This window comes from Temnothorax curvispinosus, unplaced genomic scaffold (assembly GCF_003070985.1).
Source record: "Temnothorax curvispinosus isolate PA1 unplaced genomic scaffold, ASM307098v1 QBEX01006326.1, whole genome shotgun sequence".
NCBI lineage: Eukaryota > Metazoa > Arthropoda > Insecta > Hymenoptera > Formicidae > Temnothorax > Temnothorax curvispinosus.
Window position 1 is genome coordinate 1,431,452 of NW_020216106.1, and position 23,937 is coordinate 1,455,388.

Consider the following 23,937-nt stretch of genomic DNA (forward strand, 5'->3'; position numbering starts at 1 on the left):
CCGCGATGCGAGGGCGAGCGAATCAATTCCGCCGATTGACCGCGACGTGGCAACTTCCTTCATTCGCGATCCATCGAATAATATTATATATAACAACTGTGGATCACATATTATCTCTTCCGACGTGACTTATCGATAGATAATATTTCGTCGCGAATTTACCGCGACTCGCCGAATAATTCATTTGTTCTCCACACTTCTTCTCTTTATCACTTTTTTAAAAAACGAAAAATCGACCCTGTGAGCAAATTTCGCAAAAATGATACAGATAAGCCGATACGAAGTACACCGCAATGCTTCTCACGGAAGACGAGCACGCACCACGTGAGCTATCGCAGGACGACGTCGGCATTGTTCCATTGTTCACTCACCTCCCCGTGCGTAACAACCCCCGCACGAAGGTAACCCTTTTACGAGGGCACGCGCGCGGCGCGGCGCGTCGCGAGGTTGATTAACGAGGGCATCGCGTGAAAGTGCGGCGCGGCGCGCCGAACGCGGCGAGAGTTCGCATGTCGCCTCGAGGAAACGTGATCCCGACACGCGTATCTCTCCCTTCCTCCCTCCCTCCCTCCTTTCCCCGCGAAACGCAGATTAATCAGGGGGTGGCAACCCCCGTCTTCAGCGTTCGACGAAACGGGAAAAGTCGGCGAGAGGCTTCCGGACGACGGCGAGCGCGCTGACGCGGGACGCACGCGGGGAGCGCACTGCGAAAATCGCGAGAAACTCACGGGGATGGAAAAATAGGGAGGGCACACTCGCGTGCTGCGCGGCACACCACACTCCGCGCGTACCTGGGCGAGCGAACGAACGAGCAGGCAGGCGAGCGGGCGGGCGGGCGGATACGGTGTGATTACGCGCGTGGATGCGCGGGTGCGTACGAGGGTGCGTGTCCGCCGCGTGATAAGAGGCGCGTAGGTGAATCCGCCCCGCGACCATCGGCCGACGAAGGTTCGTCGAAGACTGGTCGGCCGCAGGGTGGGAGGGCTCTTTTTCAAAGGCGGCGTTTTCTCGACGACGACGACGACGGCGGCGGCGTCGACGGCGGTGGCGGCGAAGCTTTCCGGATGGAGGGTAACGGGCATGCGTGTGACGGATGGCACGATCGGCACCGCAGCAACACGACCGTGTGCACAAGGGTGTGCCGCGGGTGAAACGCGTGATAGCGGAAAAGCTTGCGGTCGCTCCGCTCGCTTTGCGCGATGACGACGACGACGACGTCCGCGCGTGTTTCCCTCGCCTAGAATATGCGGTTTACAACGACAATGTAGATTAGACTGCCTGTGGAGCTTATGATTCTCTTTCTGCTCTCTCTACCTCACTATTTCTCCCTCTCTCATTTTTTCTCCCCAGGAGCAATCAGGGAATCGCGTTTCGCTCTCGCCGGGCTAAAAGGGGATCGCGTTTCGCCGGTGGGTTCATGCATTAACAGCGAATTTCCGCCGAGATTTGCAAACTCGATAACGGCACGTTATAACGGTAAAAAGTTGTAACTGATACGACTGCTCGGGACTTTCCGCTGGAATAGAGGAACGTAGAGATCTAAAATGCATTGTGCAATAATGGAACATATTCTTTGACTTAACAAAAAAAAGGAAGTAGATTTTCCACCCTTAGTTCTACTGCGAAATGTCGGTTCAACCGCACTGCGGTAAAAGCGAAGTTATTGGATCACCTGATATCTCGCCCACTCCCGGATCATCCCTATTTTCCGCTTCAGGCCCCTTATCGCGGTACAATGTTTTTACTGACGAGTATCAAATGCGTTTTGACATTTGGCGAGACTTACTATCTGATTGCCTTACTGTCGATATGTACATGTGTACACATCAGCTAAAACCTTTTACCCAAGCCGCTAACGCCACTAAAGCGAGAATGTCTATCAATTTTCGAATCCAGTCTATCGGTAAAAAAAGGAACGTATAGCTGCTATTATCAAAATAATAGCGATACTTCGCTATTTAATTGTATAAAGTTATTAAAAATTGCAGGCCCATCTACATACTTGAAAGCATGCAGCGAAAACGTTGATAAAAATAAAAAATTGACTCACCAGCCCGCGATGCCGTTTGGTTGTATCTCTTGTAAGAATATGCCAAGCTCGTTCTTCTCATTGCCCCGAAGTCCGACCACGCTGAATCCCAAGCTGGTTCCTTCCGGTTTATACAGCTAGAAAAACATCAAATCATCTTGATCAGTGGGATACTTGAAAACATAATTTTAATCCGCACGAAAAGTTAACGTGAAACCTAAGAGAATACAGAGAGATTCTTGTAAAGAAGTCATAAAGAAATTTTTACATCTTATAAAAAATTTACCTGCACTGTGAATATTTGCCGTCCTTTCGCCGCAGCTTCGATGACTTTCTTAAACTCCTTTGCATAAGTAGGGGTAGTTATAGGCGGCATCCCCATAACTTCTGAGACAAGACTGGGACTAGTGACCTGTAACAAAGTAATGACAGATCCTTCGATAAAAAGTACATTGTTGATGTCTCACAAAGTGTAAAGATAATACAAAACTACCTGAGCACTCGTGTCCTCGCTGCTGCTGTGTAGTAACGGAGCGACTGGAACTCTCTGATCTTCCAGCTCGCTGCTATCTTGGTACAGATCCTGATACATGTTTGGCCCGAGAGGCTGCACCGTAGGCGTACTTGGAATAGAAAGTTCCAGCTGCCCGCTGAGGTTAATGTCAAAGTCTCCGGGCAAGATAGACGGATGTTGCACCAATTGCGTATTCAATTCGTTCAAGGAGTCTTGAATCATGATTATGCCGCGAAATACTGGATCCTCCAACAACGAAATCAATGTCTTGAAATGCTTCGCCGTGTTCGCCTTCAGCTTAGAATTGCCACTTTTCTCCACCCGTTCCTGCATGCTTTCCAGTATGTGGAGCGCCGTAGACATATCTGCAAATAGTGTAACAAGACAGCGATATTAATTTAGAAATTTAAAAGATTGGTAGAAAGCACAAATCATGTTTATTAAAACTTTTCGTACGTAAAATAATCGAAATAAAAAGGTAAGGCAAAGGCAAAGGCAAAAAGTAACGTTCGTATTTACCTGTATGGAGCGGCATGGTGGCCTCCTTTGCTCTCTGGCCAATACTCAAATTTACACAAATTCCTCACGCACCCAACTGAAACATAAAAGGAGATGATATCCCGTGCACACGCACGCACATGCGAAAATATTGAAACTCGTTGCCTGTCAAACGCCTCGCGCAAAAAATTATATTCTCTTAACCTCAAAACGCGGTGGAACGCTCGCGAGTCGAGAACATATGTTTCTCTCGAGGAACAACCTTTGACGGGCGATTGACTGTCATTAAGCGTAACATCGTTGAGCACGGTCGCGAATCGATATGGGGTCGCGCGGCGAAGCCGCGGGATCGTCCTCGGGAATTCCAATATACCCACCTCGGTTCGCGAGTCGCGCGAGAGGAGAGAACGCGCGCTTCTTTCCCGCGAATGCGATCCTTAATGTCTCACGCGATAACGGAGCGATCTCATTACAGTCCGCGAGCGACGGGCGATTGCATCCTGGGGATCCTGGGTGTCAGCTGACTTGACCGAGCTATATATCGCTATTATCGAGCTTCTTCCAACACGCAACAAGAATCCGGAGCACGCACTCCCGTGGTCGTCGGCGACCACGTGGTCCAGCGCCGCCATTTTCGAACGAGCTCGGGCGCGAGCTCGGTCTCCGTTCGGGCATATAATTAACCGGATAATTAACTAGAGACTTTCGATTTTGAAATTAACACTGAAATAATATTGAAAGTAACGAGAGAAAAGGAGTCTTTGAGAGTCGGTTAGTTGTGCGCGAGTTAACGTTATGTAATATTTGATTAATAATTCAATACAAAGTTATAAGTTGCACATTTCGGCTCTACTTTGAGCCATCTTCCGTGTCCTAATAATTATTATTATTATCATTATTAATATTCCAGGTAGCAGAATAAAGTTAGAAGATGACATAACGACGTCTATTTTATTTTAGTCTATTAGACGTCATTAAATGTCATTTTGTCATTACTCTGGCTGGTTGGGATTATTATTAATAATAATTATTATTATTATTTGTTGTTATTACATTGAGTGTAATGATAAAATGCGGAAAAAATGAAACCCTACAATTTTATATGCTTTTGTATACTTTGCATATTAATAGATTTTTATATGCATATATTTTATATATGTTCGTATCTTTTTTTTAATTCTTTGAGTGTTTTTTGTATTACATAACGCGTAAAATTATAAACAAAATTCTATCTCAAATTCTGAGACAGATTACAATGCTTTGTGAATTTGTAATGTAAATGAAGCAAAAAGTATATGCTCGCAACTAAAATATCAACGAAAATTTCCCTGCATGTGTTATATAATACGCTTTACGTAACAAATGTGCATTATATATAATGTTATAAATATTACAATATTATTATAATATTAATCGAGCCGTTAACAATATAAGATTGTAATAATTATTGAATTACAAACGCGTGGGAAAGCTTTTGAAAAATAACGCTCTCCATAAATGTTTGAGCATGTGTGCATTGATGAAATAATATTCACGCAAAGGCTTCTCTTAAAATAATTAATATTGAATAAATCATATTTTGGCTCTGATGAAAAAGACAGACTTTGTCAAATGTAGAGGAAAAAGAAGTAGATATATAAAATGTAACCGCAAAGTTTAAAGATTTTAATAAAAAGAAAACTACAGCCGAAAGAAGTGCTTCTTATCAATAAACGGTTTTTCTTATAAAAACGTTCTTATATTTTTATTAGATATAAAAGCACAATCAAAGCAGAATCCATTCCCCATTTCTTCACTTGCAACATACCTGAGGAATTTTTTATTACTTATTTATTTTTTTTTAAATGCAATATCATATTTGTGGCCATAATGTCATGAAAGTTATTGAATGAAAGCTTCCTTTTTTGCAGTTATTACATTGCTTTATTGCATAATAGCATTAATAGCATGCTTACAAGAAAAGCGAGTTACTAGGGCTAGATCTGCCTGCAGATAACTGTTATTGTTATTATATATAAAAGAATATCAAGAATATAAAAAGAATATCAAGAAGAAACATATTATCAAGCGCTCCCTAAGAGAGAGATTTATTACGTTCCTTTATCTTTCCACCTTCCCCTACATTTCAGACTCCACGGAAGCGTCGTTATTTGCTGTCTCAAGAGAAAAAGATATTTCTTAAGTATAATGCTCTTTGTGGAGACACAAGAAAGGACGTTCCGTAAAGAAAGGAAGGGAAAAGATCTCAAGATCATTATTAGCACCATAAGTTATGAGAAGCTGACGTATACTGTTACTATCGAATTTCACATTTCCTTCTCATATGTGTTAATTTAATTCATTATAAAATATTGATTTTACACGCGCATTTTTATCATATTTCATTTCCATAGACAAGATGAAATTTTTATACATATATTTTAGAAAAAAAAACAAGGTTTTTATTTTAAAAACGTTGAAGTACTTATGTAATATACATAATAATATTATAGTTCTTAATTTCCTCGCAACAATATTTAAAAATCACGAAACCAAATATAAATACCTACATTCAGAATATTGTAAAATTGTTAAAAGAGTCATAAGAAAGTCTATCTTCCATATTATTTTTGAATTTCTTTACAATTCATGTATATGATCAAGAATTGTACTTTTAAATTAACACTCGTACATTCTAAAGGACTGAAAATAACAGTAAAATAAATTAAATTATTCGCGGGACAGTACATTACGCAAACACGAAGAAAATAATTCTCGAGGTGTCTAATGCGATGAACAAAAGGTTACGGACCCCTGCATTGGGACGCCTGATCACCCCGCGCTTTATCCAGTCGATCGTTCAGCGGCTCGTTGACTCTCGTCGACGATGACGGCGCGTTCTCGTCCTGGTTGACAGGCTGACCTCGGCTGGGAGTGCTCTAATCCATGATTCCGCCGCGCGAGCCGGCCTCGATGACGAGAACCTACAACGGTGGAGGGTACACACGACGCTCCGCAACTCTTATTGGGGCCCCCCGCGCGCGCGGACGCGGGCACGACGCGATCGCGCGTCGCTCGTTTTCCCGGATGGCCCCACGGAAACCGGACACACAATGGGTCCACTTCCGCTGCGTGCAAGGCCAGAGAAGTCGGACGTGGGGGACCCCACCTGTCCGCCCCCGCGCGCGCGTTGTTATCCGCGCGCCGCGCTTCACGGGCCCCCTACGGCCTGTCACGCGGCCGTATCGCGGGGACCGCTCATCGGGAATGCACGATTTGCTCTTTTGCCGTTCTCTCTCCACTTCCCAGGTGTACAGGTGTCCATTATTTCCACGCTTTACGCCGATTTTGAACGTCAGTTTGATTACGGGTGCCATTCGCGCCGCACGCGTGATTTCGGCGTATACGCTCGCACGCCTCTTTCTCGCGCGCGACAGCTCGGCGGATAGCTCACGAGGGACGCTTCAAGATCGCACTTCGGGATCGCGTCGGGATAGCATCGACATCGCTTTCCTTCGCCCTTCTTCTCGGTAGAGTCACACAATCGCTCCCGAAAGGACGGAGAGCTCGCGACAGAAAAGCGGAGAATTTAGGGAGAGCTGTCCCTCTCGGGTAAGATAGCGTTCTTTCGTACAATTGATAATCTTATTCAAATGTCGCGCGATATCTAATCTGTACAGATGAAAATTTCTTAGTCCGTAAATTCATTCGTAATTTAGACTTTAATTATAATTTTATAGCCTTTTTTTGAAGGAAATGCCACGAACGGAAGATTAAAGCGCGTGCTCGTGAGGGTGAATTTATTCTACCAATCCGCAGCACCCTCATGTTCCGTTATCTTCCTTGTAAAGAGATTTATTAGATCGATAAACCACTTGAAATGTTAGAAAATATAAGACTCTTCATATACGCTTATAATGAATTTTTAGTAAATACATGACTAATTCCCTTCGCTATACAATCGTGAAAAGAAAAATATTCTTACAGAACATCGCTCGTGATTACATGTCCATATAAGGACTGAAGACTGCCAGCATGACTGCAACTATTCGAAAACTTAATTAATTATTCCAATGACGTGTATATATCTCGTAGTGATTAACGCGTTGGAGCGCAGTACACGTTCGTATTGCTGTAATCACGATAATTACTCGTTACGCAATCGTAAGATACGAGCACTATACTGATGATTTTCCACGATCTTTCACAGAGCCTCGCGATCGTATTCGATTGGTAAATAACTATCAAGTGACTCGCAGAAATATCATGCCGCGATCCAGACACATTGTCGCCTCTCTCTTTCTCACCCCCGGCATCACGTCGTGCTCGAATTCGTCGGGGAATTAGCATGGTGCATTACCAGATAATAATTTGTCGTTGCGTGCGAAAGTTCCATTAACATGAACGTCACACAACAATGACCGAATTCATTCTCCGTTCGACACGGATACGCACGCAACAATGCCATCCGCGTACCAATAGGGTTCAAAGCACCACGACAATAGGACCTGCGGTGGAAGCTCCCAGTGAAAAGCGGCTACAGAAAGTAAGCTTTCAAAAGGCCGGTGATTCCCAAAGCCCGAATTGCGAATTGCGTCAACAACGATCTTCAAATTGCCTTTTGTGTGTTCCTCTATAAATAACTCGTTTCTGTCGTTCGTTTATGAGCGATATTGGTTGGCGATAAATCTCAAATCCTCGGTTTAGAAATTAATATTTCGTAATAGCCGATTTTATAATGGTGCAGCAAAAATTAAAAACACTTCGCGCGAACTATTCGTTATACTTTTAACGTCTTCTCTACCCGCGCGGCGTTTTTAATTGGTTGTAACCTCTGCTCGTGTCTCTGACGATATGTTTAATTACCTTAATCCGAGTAATTTCCCGAAATAATTTACACACGGAGAGAGAGCGGCACGTCATAAATCCGGCAATCCGCGGCGAGGACAATTGCAGAAATGTAATTTCGTACCGCGTAATATTACACGAATTACGACGAACGGGCGCCATAATTTTCTCTCGCGACCGACGATATTAACATCAGTATAAGCTTTTATACTGCGTTGTCGGTGACAGACACAATTATCGAGGCGATAAACCATAACGTGATTAATAAGCGGTGTGCTCTGCACGATGGACACCCGATGGGATACAATCGGTGGACGAGCCATGGGCCATAGTAATTGGCACTCGTCACGAACAAGTGCATACGCTCGTGCATCAACGAGTAAACATAAATTACCCCGACAATAAAATCCTCTTTATGATACGTTGTCGATATCATAAACATCGCCATTGTGGCGTTGCTGTAGGTGCACTCGTTGAGCTTGATTGCGATACTCTCAAAATTATAAACGAATAAAAGCGAACACATTAACATTCGTATTGTACCTTGTAGGCAGTTCATAACTTTTAAAATATCAAAATAATTTAATTGCCATGATTTACTCTCAATCATGTGTTTTAACACACTAGTACTAGTATCTGCTTTACGCGAGCGTTACTTCTGTAGTAATTTACGATAATTCACTTCGCGTAAACGGGGATCTCTGCCAGAGACCCTCGTTTACGCGGAGTGAATTATCGTAGAGTTACTACAGAAGTAACGCTCGCGTAAACATAGTACAGGTGAAACGAATAATATTAAAATACCGATACATAAAAAGAAGAAAACTATCGCGAAAAATTTATTTGAACAGAATAGAACATTTCAAAGCGTGAAATTTTTTTGAAAGATTTTACATTCGAAAAATTATTTTAGAAGCTATTACATATCAAATAAAATCAAAATAGAAAATAAAATAAAATGAAATAAAAATTCACGCGGCTCCCGAAAATCAAACTCAACGCATATCACACAAATACGTTTTTTTTCTTTCAATTGATGGTACCGAATAGTGATGAAATCATTGGTAGACGCATGAAGATGACCCTGCTCGTTCTTTCGTTTCCGATGATTGAACTCGTGCTTTCCTACGTCAATCACGATAACCGGATAGATAATGGCAACCGGCTAATATAATGTAATGCCTGAAAGTTGGAACCACGCTTCGTTGCCCTTACGGGCGTGTGCTGGTCCTTTGGCAGCCACGTACGTACACGAGCGCGCGAGGGTGACAGTGTGTGGAAGTGTTCAGGGTGAGTGCCCGTCAGGAATCCCATAAAGTTTAGTATATACGCTGTCCCCCGCTGTACGTATCTCGAGTACGTCGAAACGTCCATCCAGAACAAATGGCTCTCGCCAGTAGTTTTATCTGTTTTTCGATTTTTCACGTATTGTTTTTTTTTACGCGAGGGACAAAACTGGATTTGCGTCCGTTGCACCTGGTCCTCCAGGGAAATTCGAAAGAAACATTCGAGCAATTTCGAAAATTAGCTAAGCAATTATTCCAATTACTCTTTCTATATATACATTCTTTTACAAACATTGTTTTGTGAATTTTTTTAATTAAATATTTTTCTGATTAAATGTGAAATGAAATATTTATACGTGTGTAGCGTGCGTAATTTTTAAAAAACTTTATGCCCCTTTGAAGTACATATAAACTGTTTCAATATTTTTCCCTGGACATTTATATTTTATGAAAGAAAAATACACGTGAAAAATAGGTGTAATCTTCCTGATAGTTTGTCATATGAATAATTTCGAGGTCTCTTGCATTATTAAATTTCAATACAAAGCTATCCCTTAGGAAAGCATTTCTCTCTTCGCATAAATTAAATTTCTCCCCTCTTTTCGAAAGCACATTCACGTCCGACTTCTCAATTTTTACCTCGTGTAATTTCTCGACAAATAACTCAAAATAATTTATATTTTTTTAATAACGTACATTTAGTATATAACGTTAGAAATTTAAATTAAAATAAAAAATTAAAATCGTAGAAAGTTTCAATAATAATGATATTTTTCTAAAATAAAAATATATCTCTTTCCTTTTATGTGTTAATATTATTAATGTTCAATAATTCATTTTCAGATCGTAACAGCGATTGGCATGTATGCGACATAGTAATCTGTACATTTCAATATCATCACGATGCGGAGATCAATTAGTATGCTGCTAACTATTTGGATACTCATCGTGTTAGATCTACTGGTCAATGGTAAGTAAACATTAAATTAAAAATTCTTTCCAATATCTTTCAAATTGATAAATATCATTAACACATACATTACTCACAAATGTTTTTAAAAAATTAGCAGAAAGAAAAAACATTCATCTTCATGACTAAAATTGATTCTAAATTTATTTTAAATTAATTGATTTGATTGAACCAATAAGCGCAATTAATTAATAGCAATTTTTGCTAAAAATTAGAATAGAGATCTTAATTTCGATTTTCTGTTCAGCGCGGCAAGTTATATCCTAAATTTCTTGTATCCTGAAAATGTGCTCTACTGTTTGGAATTCGCATATAGTTAAATAGTTCTGCGAACGTGCGAGCGAACAAATCGAGGGATACAAAACGATGTCACGTCGTACTTGCGAAACTGTTGGTCGGTATTGTGTCACTATCCGTGCCACTTATGGACACGAAAATATCGCGTTTTGATAAGATCGAAGAGCGCACGTGCGTGTTTGTCGACTAGAGGAAGTAGTTTTGAATTTTATGTGAATAGGAAATAATATAATACGTACTTTTTCGCGCGAAATAATATATAAATAATAAAAACAGGAAAGGATTTGTCGCGCGTTGACCGACAAACGGACGCTAACGAGAAAACCATTATAGTTTCAGCGCAAACGACCTGCAACGGTGGTTTGGGTAGGGTGGTTTACGAGAGACTTCCGGATCAGCAACTTCAGGGTTTCGACGACGATGTGGTAAGTTCGCGGCGATTTCGGAAATACTTTACATTTTACCATCGTGCTCTAATAGTTTCTCAAATTTCTAGCTTATTATCAGTAAAATATTCATGAAATATAATGTTTTATTTCACAAATTTTCAGATATTATATTTTAATGTATTAATTATAACGTTGGGATTTTTTATTCGTGCGTTGTTTCGTGTGGAAACGATCGATCGGGCAAGACCGCCTCTCGAATTTCAATTTGCGGACACAATTTCGCGACGTAGCTGTCGCGTAGGAAAAGTCGTCACGTGACAGTAGCTGCGATAAAAAAAAAACGTTGAAAAATTTCGTTTTACGACAGGTGCGAGACTCGGCGCCTCCGTTTAGAGTTTTGGAAAAGTGTCAAGAGCTCTGTCTGCGCGACAGAACGGCGACGAACAATCTGGTCCGCGCCTGTACGAGCTTCGACTTCCAGCCTGGCAGTAGAATTGCGTCCTTCAGCGGCGCTGCCGAGTACGAGGAGAGTACTTGCTATTTAACGAGGGAACAGGCTCAGCCGGAGGGCATCGGAAATCTCATGCTCGTACCGAACAGCGTGCACTTCACTGAAGTGTGCCTAGCGTGTGAGTATTCGCATGTCGACAGAAAAGAATATCTTTGTATGCACCGAGGTGCATTTTATTAATTGAAACAGCCGCTCGTTCGTGAGTTCGTTCGTCAAAAGAACAAGTCAGCAATGATTTTTTTTTCTTCAGTTCTAATAGAAACGGAACGAACGATTCTCTCCGAGGAAAGGCTAAAATTCTTAATTATGATTTAGTTCAACTTTTATCTTTAATAATTTCTATTTACTGGAAATTAATATAATGATTAATATTCTCTCTTTCACTCTCAGCCGACAGAATAGAAAGGGAATGTCCAAACCGTCGTTACGTGTTTGAGAGGCATCCGAGGAAAAAGTTGAAGCTACCCTTGACAGACATTAAAGAAGTCAGCGCCGCTAACAGAACCGACTGCGAGGACAGGTAGGTATACATGTGGAGATTAAAAATTACTATATATATGTCGTAAAAGAAATAATATTTTAATGTTTTTGTGTTCAGATGTCTCAACGAGTTCAGTTTCGTCTGCCGATCGGCGACATACGACACTGCCCTAAGGAGCTGTTCTCTCAGTCGTTTCACCAGAAGAACTCATCCCGAATTACTGGAGGACGATCCAAATTCTGATTATCTGGAAAATACCTGCCTTAATGGTGCGTAATTACGTATTTTATTACAAAATTGCGTCAGAAATTTTCTTGTAATATTTAGAAATCGCGCGAGAAAACATTATTAAGAGACGTTAAATTAGCATGTTAAATATATCGAGAAATATCACGTACATATTTACATTAATCACATAATTATATTAATTAATAATATTTATATCAATTATACATAATTGTTAAAATTGAAGAAATATTCTTTTAACGTGTGATCAGCCGAAAGACGATGCGACGGCCTCGCAGTATTTGTCAAAGAAGAGAACAAACGTTTACGCGGCCCGTTTGAAGTCGATATATACACGAATCTCACTTTGGACGAATGTCAGGCGCTATGTCTCAGAGCGGAGAAATATTTTTGTCGCAGCGTCGAGTTTGACGAGCAAACTCGACAGTGCGTCATATCCGAGGAAGATTCCGTTTCACAAAAGGACGATATTGGAGTTAGTAGCAGCCCAAGCCATCACTTTTACGATTTGGTGTGTTTAGATAATCGTGAGTGTATGCAAAAGAATATTAATTTGTAATACTAGCTCTCCTTGCCTATGTCTATTTTAGTTTGCGATAATTCGTCTCATTACGTAAGTAATATTCGCAATAAATTGTATAAAGAATTAATTATTTTACCAAAACATTATCTAACCAAAGTTAATTTTCAAGAAACTAATAAGCTTTTATTAAACTATTTTTTTAAATTTATTTTTACTAATATCTTAGTTTATTAAATTTATTAATTACTAATCTTTTCTATAATTTTATTAACGTGGTTTCGGTGTAAATAAATGAAATAAAGATTTGATCGAACATGTAATCCTAAAATTGCCTATTGTACAAATTATTTACCGTTCTAATCGAGAGTTCAAAGTATCAGAGTGATTTCTATCTTATTACTCTGTATCTGTATCATAGTACATATTCTAACGAGGCGTTCAATTAACAATGGTCACTTGGTGATTCACAACTCGTTATCAATGCCCACTTACGAAGCGTAGATCCGTCCGTAGCGCGCGGCTCCGAATACCCGGACAGCAGCTCGTCGTCGCACCTCTTCTCCGACGGTCGTCGTCCGGACACGGCCTTCCAGCGTTATCGGAACTCGCGTCTGAGCGGCGAGTTTCATTCAGAGATCACCGGACGCAGCCTCAGCGAGTGCCTGGACGAGTGCCTCCGGCAGACGAGCTTTCAGTGCCGTAGCGCCGTTTACTCCGAGCATTATCATACCTGCCGATTGAGCCGGTTCAATCAGAGGGACGGTAACCGGATTATCTACGATGCCGATTACGACTATTACGAGAATCTCATGCGTGAGTATCGATCGTCTGTCCGTTCGCCGCGAGAAAGGATACGTGATAAACAGTTTCTGAATATCGTGTCATCCGCAATAAATTCTACGCAGCTAATAGCACTTTAACAATTAATATATATCCGAAAAGGATCAATAAGCAGTACCATCAAAAAAGTAAATTCTTGAACGTTTATCTTTGTTCTGCTACGAAAAATTTGGAATCGATTCAATTCTTTTCTTAAACAATTATGTCGGTTGATAGATTGACTTGTATCACTGCGCTGCGTATTTCGCGAATTTATTGAAGCAATATGATACAGCGTTACGTAGATTAATGTTTAATTTAACGACCCATTGTATATACTAACAGATCAATATCTAGACGGCGATCGCGATGGCCCTGGATACAGACCCGATCCTCTGGGACAAGACACAAACTTTGGACGACCCTCTTTAGGAAGACCCGGTTAGAATCGCTTTATTAATTTAGCATAATATCGCATGTCGACGTGTTATATAAAGTTACGTGATTATTCATGGAACTGCTAAGTATTCCCATAAATTGTCGTAATGGGACAAGATCTCAAACACACAATGTATTATAACCGCTGTTAGACATGACTGTTAACCATCATCTGTTACGATCATCTCGTAAATATCATCTCATAAATCGTGTTATTCGAATACTAAGCTAATCAAAACTACATTCGCACTGTACGTTTAACGCTAAATATGGTTATCTAATCCTGAATTTTATTCTTCTTTACTATTATAATCGTATAATTTAATATTAATAAAAAATCAGATAACTGTATTTAATGGTAACGTATATAAGTTATTATCATATTCGTTTATCAGCTTCCATATTAAAAATGCGAAAGATTTAATATGCATAATTAATTATGACAATAAAACTTCCTAAAATATTTTCTTCAGGATACCCGGACGACTACGACAAAGGATACTCCAGTAGCGTCAAACCGGATCGCTATCCCGATCGTATGCCAGATCGGTATCCCGATCGCTATCCAGATCGTTATCCCGACCGTTATCCAGACCGATATCCCGATCGTCGTCCCTTAGACGATAGATACCCGGACAACAGATATCCTTTAGGCGAGTCCGACAACTATCCCGATCGATATCCTGTTGGTGATCGATATCCTGATAGATATCCTGCTGGAGATAGATACCCCGCTGGAGATAGATACCCCGCTGGAGATAGATATCCCGCTGGAGATAGATATCCCGCTGGAGATAGATATCCCGCTGGAGATAGGTATCCCGTTGGAGATAGATATCCCGTTGGAGATAGATATCCCGCAGGAGATCGTTATCCCGCAGGAGATCGTTATCCCATAGGAGATCGTTATCCCACGGGAGACCGTTATCCTTCCTCTGATCGTTACCCAGTTGGAGACCGTTATCCGGATCGATATCCCATATCCGATCGATATCCTGTTAGAGGAGGAGACCGCCGTCCTGTTAGCGTCAATAGATATCCAGATGCCGGAACTTTGGGGAGATATCCCACGAATGACCGATATCCCGTAATACATGGGGTCCGACTGATTCCAAGCCGATATCCTACTGACATGATTGATCGATATCCCAATACAATCGATCGGTATCCTCTCCCGGAAGACCCGATGGACCGATATCCTATGACATTAGGTGACAGAACTCCTATCGATCGATATCCAGCTACTGGAAGATATCCAGACAAGGACCCTTATGCTAACCGGTAAGTCGCGAGATTAAATCAAAGGTAAAAATTGTTTTCGCTTAATTTGTCGCTTTTTCATTAACACGTTGTCTGCCTAATGAGTTTTACGTTTATTCAACGTAAATAATTTACATAGGTCACATGATGTATCATAGAAAAATTACATTGCGATTCAATTAAACAGCAGGTATCCGCCGCCAGGAATGTTCTCGCACGGATTCGTCGATGACGTTCGCGGTCCCCAGGGCCAGGGTCCCGAGTCGCGACCTCCTTACGGCGCGGGCGGTGGGCCTTATGGTCCGGCGCGACCCCCCGTTGGAGGGTACGGAGGGTACGGCGACGGCGGTGGTATCGTCGGTGGTGGATACATAGGCGAAGGCGGCGTCTACAACTCTCGTCCATTTGGAACTGCCGGCGGGCCTATCATAGGCAGACCTCCGTTAGTGTCTAGGTGCGACGAGCAGGATAATTTCAGACAAGTCGGGACACACACCAGAGTGCGAAAGCCGTTCGTCAGACGGTACACCACCGCCTCGTCGTTGGCTCAATGCGAGAGAGAATGTGCCGACGCTAGAGACTTCGTTTGCAGGTAATAATAAAGACCGAATTTGTAAAAATATATTGGACGATAATTAAAATTTATATCAAAACATCGAGCTTTTCGGTAATTACATAATTCGATAAAGCTTTGTCGTTTTGCTAGCAATTTAGAGAAAATAAAAGCATCTTAAATCCAAATTGAATAATTTTTAAATGATAATGTGCTACATGATCGATTTAAGCAATATATTTCATGATAGCGATGTGATTATATTTATCAAAGGCATAAAAACGTTTCCTAGCGATTATAAAATCAACAGAGAATAGTGAAAGTTAACATAAAAAATAAAATTGAATTCGGCTCACATATCAATACGCGAAACAGGAAAGATAATTCTGCAAAGGCATAAGTAGGAAGTGCGTTCATCGAAAGCTACAGTTACAACGGTGAAACGCATTGCAGCATTCCGACAGTTGATTCAGGAGATGCTTGTGACCCGGGAAGCTTGAAATTGAATTAGGAATGATCTGAGAGCGTTTGTTTGCGCAATCGATCGGACAGTGCTCGCAAATTCCCAACGTCATTTGCAGGTCCTTCAATTACCGGCCGTACGCCGCGCCTTACGGGGCCGAGAGGGACAACTGTGAGCTCAGCGACCGGGACTCCAGAGACATGGACATGGGCAATCCGGTTTATTACGACTCGGGCTCCGATTACGATTTCTACGAGAGGAACAACGGGCGCCAGGGCGCAGACGGAGAATGTCTGGACGGTAAGCGGCCACTCCGTCCATAAAGTGCCCATACAAAAGCTGGAAACATGCGCGAAACACACATGAACTCATTGAGGAGAACCAGGGTGAAACGTACTTATATTCAAAATACAAATAAAATGTCCAGATTATTATTTACATGGAATTAAGAACGCATTGAAGACAGCGTTTCACTCGGCATCCGATCTATAAAATGAGATAATTATTCTTCTAGAATTAAGCTGCACATATTTGATGATGGATTTTTACGCACGTTATTGTACATACAATTTTGCACCACTGTCACACGACTTCACCTTTACGAAATAAATCTCTAATGCTGTTTTTTTTTCACCTATACGTTTTCTCCTTCTCGCACGTGCGCAACCTATGCAATATCCACGCACCAACACAGTCTACATTCCAAGTATCGAGGGTGTACGTGATACATTTTTATGATCATCCCTGATCAGCGATTTCCCATCCCTTCCCAATCTTGCTAATAGAGAAGCAATACGGTTTTTAGCATAGTCAACTTGTGTATCTTATCCATAAGCTCGATTTCACCTTGGCCTGCTAATAATTTTATTGACTATTTAATTAACTTCAATTTAATTAACTTGGCACCGTATTTAATTAACGCTCACCTCTCTTTGAGCCTTGGTTTGCCGGAAACCGCGCGGATGCCAACGAATTACGCTCTGTTACACTTCTAGTGAGTCAAGTCTGTAGCGAGGACGGGATGGAGTTTACACTAAGGACGCCGGAGGGATTCATCGGGCGAATTTACACGTACGGGTACTACGACCGGTGCTTCTTCCGCGGAAGCGGCGGCACCGTGAACGTGCTCCGTATCAGCGGACCTCAGGGATACCCCGAGTGCGGCACACAACGAGTAAGAGTGGCCATTTCCGTTTAACTGTTCGATCCGCCGAAGTAATTTCCATGATTTGATTCAAGCTAAAAACTTTTATCGTGCACGATCAACAAAGGACTACGAAAGCTTTTTATGAAGCATGGAAATTTATTCCGCGATTACTTTTAATTAGATTTATAAAAGCTATTTATAATAATTTGCTTTCTTTAATTTTTGCATTAACGACCTACTTCTCTTTCTTGGTGGTATCTGATAAAATCGCAATTTTTGACAGTAGTAATAGATGTATGTGATATAAATGCTTTGATGAATGTTTGCAGTACGGCGATACGATGACAAATATCGTGGTGGTGCAATTTTCGGATTACGTGCAAACCGGACGGGACAAACGATTCAACCTGACGTGCATGTTTCGGGGGCCTGGCGAAGCTGTCGTCACATCCGGCTACATCGGTGCCGGGTATGCCAGGTCATATCGATCGAGAGGTCGCGTCTTGCACCGAGAGTATGATTTTTAACGCGTTACGTGCCATATAGGGACACTGAATTTTGTAAATAAAGCCATATCGAGAGAAAAATTATTGAGCCTAACTAATAATATTCCTTGTTATAATTTATGATCTTATCTAATTATATATTTACAGGATTTTCTTCCGACGAAACGTATAATTTCAGAGCAAGCAAGTCAGACTCTCCATCTTTAGATACGTTGAGCAAATATTACCGTATTGCTCCAACGTTATTCTAAACTCCCCTTGCTCATTAATTTCATATGTTAACATGAAGCCACGTGTAATGCTTAGCGAGTTACTGTGAGCGAAGTAAAACTCTCCGTCTTTCGTACGCGAGTATACATAGGTGCAAGCACGCTCGTGCAATTTCTTTTATTACACATTCAGTCCCAAATGTCATTTAAGGATATCACGCACGCAATTCTATTCCTTCGTGCAATTGCCTACTTTACGTTACGCTGTATCATATATAACGTACTACTTTTTTATTAACGATGCCACTTATTAAAAAATTAATTAATACGATTAATTATAATATCGGAAATTTTTGGTTTTTATGCTATTAATTATGACGCAATAGTTACTTTTTAATACTACTTTATTATTTACAATAGTTATTTTTGTGTTACAATAGTTATACCAAAAAATCTCTAGTTGGAAGATGACAAATTTACATGAATTGATAAAATTAAAATTTAGAAGTACAATAAAAGTTAATTGGTTGATTTATGCCGTCGGCATTATTTTTTTATATACGTCGCTTTTACCACACTATTCGATGTTTCTACTTTCAATTTCGCTAATGGAACTCGTACGTGCACTGTACAGATCAGGGTCTCCCATCCCTATTGAATATCTCCCAGCGGAAAACACCTTGAGCTCCAGAGTACGCTTGATGATTCTCTATCAGGGTAGACCTACGACGACCATCGCTGTTGGTGACCCTCTCACATTCAGACTCGAAGCTCAGGATGGGTAATCTCCATTTATACATCTTTTAGCGTAATAATGGCGATAATTTAATAAAATTACAAGGTTACATTTTAGAGCATGGTCTAATAGAAATAATAGCTTCGTATTACTGTCTGATTCCGTTGACTTCAAAATTAATCTTTGCACGCGTCGGAAATTGAAAGCTTCACGTATTTAAAACATATAATTATTTAAATTTTAATAAGTCCTAATTATTATTTCCCATAGGTACAATTACGTAACGGATATATTTGCTACCAACGTTATCGCAAGAGATCCTTACTCTGGTAGAAGTGTTCAACTGATAGACAGATATGGGTAAGATACATCCGCTAATAGTCAGAGAAGAGAAAGAGAGAAATTATAATAGCATTATAAAAACGCGGCAATAATATTACATTATCTATACTGGAGATAATGCAATATTATTGCTGCATTTTTTCTTGGTCTTTCTCGAGCTGTCAAGTTACATAAATAAATTTAATTATCCGCAAATCATAACGTATCAGACATATCGTATCATGATTGAAACGGAAATTTTTGCAGCTGTCCGGTGGACAACTACGTGTTTCCGGGTTTGGATCGCCTCCGCGACGGCGATAGCCTCGAGGCCCGCTTCAACGCCTTCAAAATACCTGAATCAAATTTCCTGGTGTTCGAGGCGAACGTAAGAACGTGCCGCGATGGCTGCCAACCGGCGTACTGCTCCGGCGGTACCGGCAGGAGCGAGCCGTCTTTCGGCAGGCGGCGAAGGGACGTAAATAACGACACGGTAGCGGACGAGGACGAGATGTCGCCGATAACGGTGACGGACGGTGACTCGAACAACGTGTCGACGACGATTTTCAACGCGACCGACCCTGCGAACGACGACATGGATAACGAAGAGGAGGAAGAACATGTCAGGGAAATGATAGAGGTACCAAGATAGAAGCTTTCGCGTCGAAGGAATGAAAAGATGTCATCTCCATTTCCGCGGTTTATAATATTATCTGTATTTTGATAGGTTCTCGACTCGAGAATGGACATTGAGGAAGACACCGTCGTCGAGAAGCAAACCAAGATCTTGGAAAATATTTGTATAACGCAAAATGAATACTATGGCTTGGTTACCGCAGTGGGTATCCTCGTCGTGCTCTTAGCCTCCGTCGTTCTCTTGTCTATGCTCGTTTATAGGTAAAACTTATATTTAACTTTCGAAAATTTATTTCTCATTTACGTTCTCACAAGATTAAATTAATCTATAAATATTTCATAAAAACTTATAGTATTATTAATAAAAAATAAAATAACTGAGTTTCTCAGTTTATACAGTTTCTTATCCTTCTCTGCCTATTAAGCGAATTTAAAGTGATTCATCGTTTCAGAAAATACGTTTATTCCGTGATCATGAAAAATCGTAGACTCGACAACAAAACCTGCAATCGCAGCAGCCATTCCGACGAGCCTTACAACAGCCGAGTTAACAACTTTTCTTTCATGAGGGCAGGTCTTCAGAAACCATTCCAGGCTTCGTAAGTAAAAAGTCAAACAAACAATCTATATATTTTAAGTTCAGAGTTATAAAGGGGGAAAATGCGTTAACAAAATATTTAACATATCCGCATTAATATTTAATTATTCATCATTAATTTGCAATAGAGATCGTAACAGGAGGAAATGTTTAATTATTATAGATCGATCTCGAGATCAATGAGCAATGCTATCAGCCAACGTCTCGCCTCGTCGTCCACCGCTCTGGAGGGTGCTGTAGGATTGTCCAGTGGTCGACGTGGCGGTTTCGATCCGAGCGAGCCGATCTACACCGATCCTTCGCTTTTCGAGGTCACCCGTTGCTCGAATACTGCGAAATCGGCTCTCAGCGACAACTTTCATCTTATGTAGAAGAAATTCGCGGAGAGATTGAACCCGAAATTGCGTTACGCGAACGATCCCCGCTCTATTTATTTATACCTTAATGAGAGTATACGAAAGCGACTAACGACAACCAATCCATGACAAATCAGCATCCAATATGATCTATTCTGTCACTAGTCAATAACCCACTGCCAGTCCCTCTGCTAATGACTGTCAAGCATTTAAATCCTTCAAATGGATTCCGAATAATCTAGATTGACTTTTAGTATATCGTCGAAGATTACCTAAATTAGAATTTACGTTTATATAATACTACAATATTACTAACAATCGAGAAGTTAAAGATATTGCTTTATAAAAATATTTCCTAAAGATGCTTCAGAAGTAGCATTTATTGTTTCTCTCAAACAAACATTCCAAAATGACTGCAAAATAGCTTTTAATATAATATAGAAATTTAAGTTTCGAATAATCAAGAGTATTTTAAGACGCAAAGAAAACTCGTGGTGGCATACTTAATTCCAACGATAATATGATAAAATGATAAATTTACTGTACACTTCTTACAGAATCTATTTTTTTATCTTTTACATGTTTCTTTTAAATTGGAAGACATAGAGTTGTCTGTGCGCTTATAATTTTACCAAAAATGACTGATCCAAACATACAAATAGTACGAATAATGTATGAACATCGAAACGCTTTTTTTTTATATTACTCTCATCATTTATCAACTCTTCGTCGCATCTGCATTTGTCAAAAGTCACAACTTCGCAACATTCGTCACGAATAATATCGCCTAACGCAATAATTATTAATTACTAGCAAGTAAAATTATCAGAAGGTTTATATTTATTATGATATCTTGATTTTACATTTATGAGAAATAAAAATTGGTATTATATAGAGACACAACCACGTTTGCATTTTTCACATAACTAACTGATTTATCTTGCTTACAAGCACCAGCGCATCAACATCTACGCATTGGATAAAGAAAATAAAGAAAAATAATAAACTTACAGCAATGCGTCCTACGCGTACATCCAAATTATCCACTTTTCTTCATTCATCTTTAATCCTGTCCAACTTGTAAGTAAAGAACAGCATTTTGAGCCTGGCCTCCTCCTTGCGATAATGAGCCTCCTCCAGCTTGATCCTTGCCTCCTCCTTTAACATGGCAGCGATATCGACCTTCATCTGCGCTTCAGAAAGCGCTAGCACGTGCAGTTCTTCTTCTCGTTGCATGGATTTCCTTTGGCGATTATGCTCCTGCACAACGCGAGGCGAGATTGAAGTGTACAAGTCACTCGGTCCCGGATTTGTGTGAATTTCTCGGCGTGCGATATTCTTAAGATTGTTGTCCGTCGATTGATTAATCGTAGGGGTATCCGTGTGTGTGTGCGTGTTTCTTTTTATAACGAATCTTTCATAATAGTCATTTATCGAATCGGGGGCTGGCACAATACCGTCATGTTTATCAGCTGTGTAAAATCAAATTATTTCAAATTTTTACTACTTTTTTGAAATTAGAAAGTACTATCTCTCTATTAATAATAATACTGAGTATAAAATTATTATAGTACAAAACTATTATAAATCATTATATTACAACAAATATTTCTGTCAATTTCTAACAAAACTATAAAGAATTCCCAATTAAACAAGAAATAAAATTTTCAAAAAACGCGATGTGCAAATTAAAAATTATTTAATTTATAAGAATATTATTTCTCACACATTTTTCCTTTATTGATATTTAATTATCGTTCATTATTATAACTTTATTTATTCGTATAATTGAAAAAATCAATTTCCTTTGTGACTGTGCATTTTTAAAAAATTCTAGATATTAAACGGGAGTAAAGCAAAAGAAAAGCATATTTACAATTTGAATCTTCGCGACTATCCACGTCTTTCTTCAGGCAGTTTGGATTTTGAGATCCGGCAGTACAGACACTTTGCAACGTAAACGGTTCTGAATCCTTCGGCTCGAATACTATATTCGGTGGCAGACCAACGGTTCCGGTAGACATCGGCGTTTCCGACATATTCTGGCCACAAGTTATACCTTCCCAGCATTGATTTCTCGCCCACCTATCGTCTTTTGTCGACTGACAAATCTCTTTCGTACCGTCACTAAAGAGATCAAAAAATCTAAATAGTTATTATTCTCCCGGAATCATTTTCTCTATATAACAAATTTAGCAAACTTCTAGGTTGAAGCAGATTTTTCTCCTGAATAAAAATTTTATTTGATACTACCTTTTCTACTCTCTCATCGCTCTCTCCTAGCTCTTATAAACAAAACTCGAAATAATTAAATTCCATAACTATTAATTTCCGTTAAATGCCAAGCTCGATTAACTCCGAAAGCAAAAATGCTTCGTAATATTAAATTACCGGAATTTCTTTTCCTCGCGATTACGTTTGCAGGCCTTCATATTCTCCCAGCAACGTCTGAGTTGTACAGAGGAACGAGTACCCCGAGATCCTACCATTGAGTTGTACTCCTCGGTGATTCGTGACCAAGCCGATTTCCGTTTGCATATAGAAATCGGATCCGATTTCCTACTCTGAACCACCGCGTGCTTGTTTATCAGCGATATCAAGATCTTTCGCTCCTCGAAGCTGTACGTCTTGCGGGTGCCTTTCAGAGATACGGATGCCATTTTATACCAGAGGCACACGAGCGTTCGATTGTTTCGCTCCGCTCTTGGGACGTTCTCCTTATATTAATATTAAGCCTAATTCAGATCGGCCTTCCATAGTATCTAAAACTTCCTGTCGAACTTTTGGTTTCGCTCCGGTTGGAGTTCAAAGCGAACGTCAATAATCACATTTTTTATTTTGGCACTGCCATACATATTCTTGAATACAACACGCATGTACTGTAAAAAATAATTTAAATTTAAAAAATGACAAAAAGTCTCAAAATGCTATTATACATATAATATAATAGCTAACAAGAAAGATGAAGCCCTAGTTGGGCGACACTCGACGAGAAGCACAAGGTTCTGAGGAGCGACATACGGCATTGGACGCGAATGTCGAGAAATACGTTTATTTTTACGATGCTAGCTGTTTTTTTAATGCGAGACATGGTTTCTCAGATGTAATTAGACGGTAAAAAATTTTAAAATGCAGCTGCATAATGCTAGACAGTGAGAAAAAGGTAGCTGCGAATGCCGACGAAAGGCGCTGGACGACAAATTCGGAGCTCCGAAATATCACACGCGACACCAAATAAATCTCGAAAAATACGTTTATTTTAATATTGTTATGTGTCCTTTAATACGAAGCATACTCTCTCGAACAATATTAGACGATAAAGAA

The 23,937-nt window shown here is 40.3% G+C and overlaps 3 protein-coding genes and 1 long non-coding RNA gene across 12 annotated transcripts in view; 1 reads left to right on the forward strand and 3 right to left on the reverse strand.

Moving 5' to 3' along the window:
- LOC112455770 overlaps nucleotides 1-936 on the reverse strand; it is a 32,809-nt gene extending 31,873 nt beyond the window's left edge. The window contains exon 1 of the long non-coding RNA XR_003040892.1: nucleotides 322-936. This is a non-coding gene — a long non-coding RNA (uncharacterized LOC112455770). The remainder of the gene's footprint in view (nucleotides 1-321) is intronic.
- Nucleotides 1-3,611, reverse strand: part of LOC112455763 — a 90,370-nt gene extending 86,759 nt beyond the window's left edge. For both annotated transcript variants that reach the window (XM_025017912.1, XM_025017911.1), the window contains exons 1-5: nucleotides 3,419-3,611; nucleotides 3,063-3,138; nucleotides 2,523-2,908; nucleotides 2,316-2,441; nucleotides 2,051-2,166 (exon numbers count right to left, since the gene is read on the reverse strand). In XM_025017912.1, coding sequence (XP_024873680.1) covers nucleotides 2,051-2,166; nucleotides 2,316-2,441; nucleotides 2,523-2,908; nucleotides 3,063-3,078 — 644 coding nt within the window. In that variant the 5' untranslated portion in view covers nucleotides 3,079-3,138; nucleotides 3,419-3,611. The remainder of the gene's footprint in view (nucleotides 1-2,050; nucleotides 2,167-2,315; nucleotides 2,442-2,522; nucleotides 2,909-3,062; nucleotides 3,139-3,418) is intronic.
- LOC112455765 overlaps nucleotides 1-21,583 on the forward strand; it is a 169,427-nt gene extending 147,844 nt beyond the window's left edge. For 2 of the 8 annotated variants that reach the window (XM_025017915.1, XM_025017916.1), the window contains exons 3-21: nucleotides 9,998-10,124; nucleotides 10,755-10,846; nucleotides 11,178-11,439; nucleotides 11,712-11,841; nucleotides 11,920-12,071; nucleotides 12,300-12,575; nucleotides 13,073-13,384; nucleotides 13,736-13,831; nucleotides 14,302-15,109; nucleotides 15,276-15,680; nucleotides 16,223-16,404; nucleotides 17,100-17,278; nucleotides 17,581-17,729; nucleotides 18,601-18,747; nucleotides 18,973-19,062; nucleotides 19,291-19,663; nucleotides 19,751-19,920; nucleotides 20,112-20,258; nucleotides 20,421-21,583. In XM_025017915.1, coding sequence (XP_024873683.1) covers nucleotides 10,058-10,124; nucleotides 10,755-10,846; nucleotides 11,178-11,439; nucleotides 11,712-11,841; nucleotides 11,920-12,071; nucleotides 12,300-12,575; nucleotides 13,073-13,384; nucleotides 13,736-13,831; nucleotides 14,302-15,109; nucleotides 15,276-15,680; nucleotides 16,223-16,404; nucleotides 17,100-17,278; nucleotides 17,581-17,729; nucleotides 18,601-18,747; nucleotides 18,973-19,062; nucleotides 19,291-19,663; nucleotides 19,751-19,920; nucleotides 20,112-20,258; nucleotides 20,421-20,628 — 4,245 coding nt within the window. In that variant the 5' untranslated portion in view covers nucleotides 9,998-10,057 and the 3' untranslated portion in view covers nucleotides 20,629-21,583. Of the gene's footprint in view, nucleotides 1-6,397; nucleotides 6,633-9,997; nucleotides 10,125-10,754; nucleotides 10,847-11,177; nucleotides 11,440-11,711; nucleotides 11,842-11,919; nucleotides 12,072-12,299; nucleotides 12,576-13,072; nucleotides 13,385-13,735; nucleotides 13,832-14,301; nucleotides 15,110-15,275; nucleotides 15,681-16,222; nucleotides 16,405-17,099; nucleotides 17,279-17,580; nucleotides 17,730-18,600; nucleotides 18,748-18,972; nucleotides 19,063-19,290; nucleotides 19,664-19,750; nucleotides 19,921-20,111; nucleotides 20,259-20,420 lie in introns of those variants that run through there. The other 6 variants (XM_025017917.1, XM_025017919.1, XM_025017918.1 and 3 more) reach the window with 6 other exon arrangements.
- A 27-nt stretch (nucleotides 21,584-21,610) lies between these two features.
- LOC112455752 lies at nucleotides 21,611-23,276 on the reverse strand. Its single transcript, XM_025017890.1, has 3 exons — nucleotides 23,005-23,276; nucleotides 22,490-22,740; nucleotides 21,611-22,085 (listed from the first exon to the last, which is right to left on the reverse strand). The coding sequence occupies exons 1-3, from the start codon at nucleotides 23,271-23,273 to the stop codon at nucleotides 21,667-21,669; spliced, it is 939 nt and encodes a 312-aa protein (XP_024873658.1). The 5' UTR covers nucleotides 23,274-23,276; the 3' UTR covers nucleotides 21,611-21,666.
- Nucleotides 23,277-23,937: the final 661 nt, after the last annotated feature.

Bases quoted from the DNA above. Each gene is read 5' to 3' on its own strand.
- LOC112455752 (XM_025017890.1), bottom strand. From the start codon at position 23,273: ATGGCATCCGTATCTCTGAAAGGCACCCGCAAGACGTACAGCTTCGAG. The intron at 22,741-23,004 runs GTAATTTAATAT...TGATCTCTTTAG, and splicing joins CGCGAGGAAAAGAAATTCCG to TGACGGTACGAAAGAGATTT. The intron at 22,086-22,489 runs GTAAATATGCTT...GATTTTACACAG, and splicing joins TAGTCGCGAAGATTCAAATT to CTGATAAACATGACGGTATT.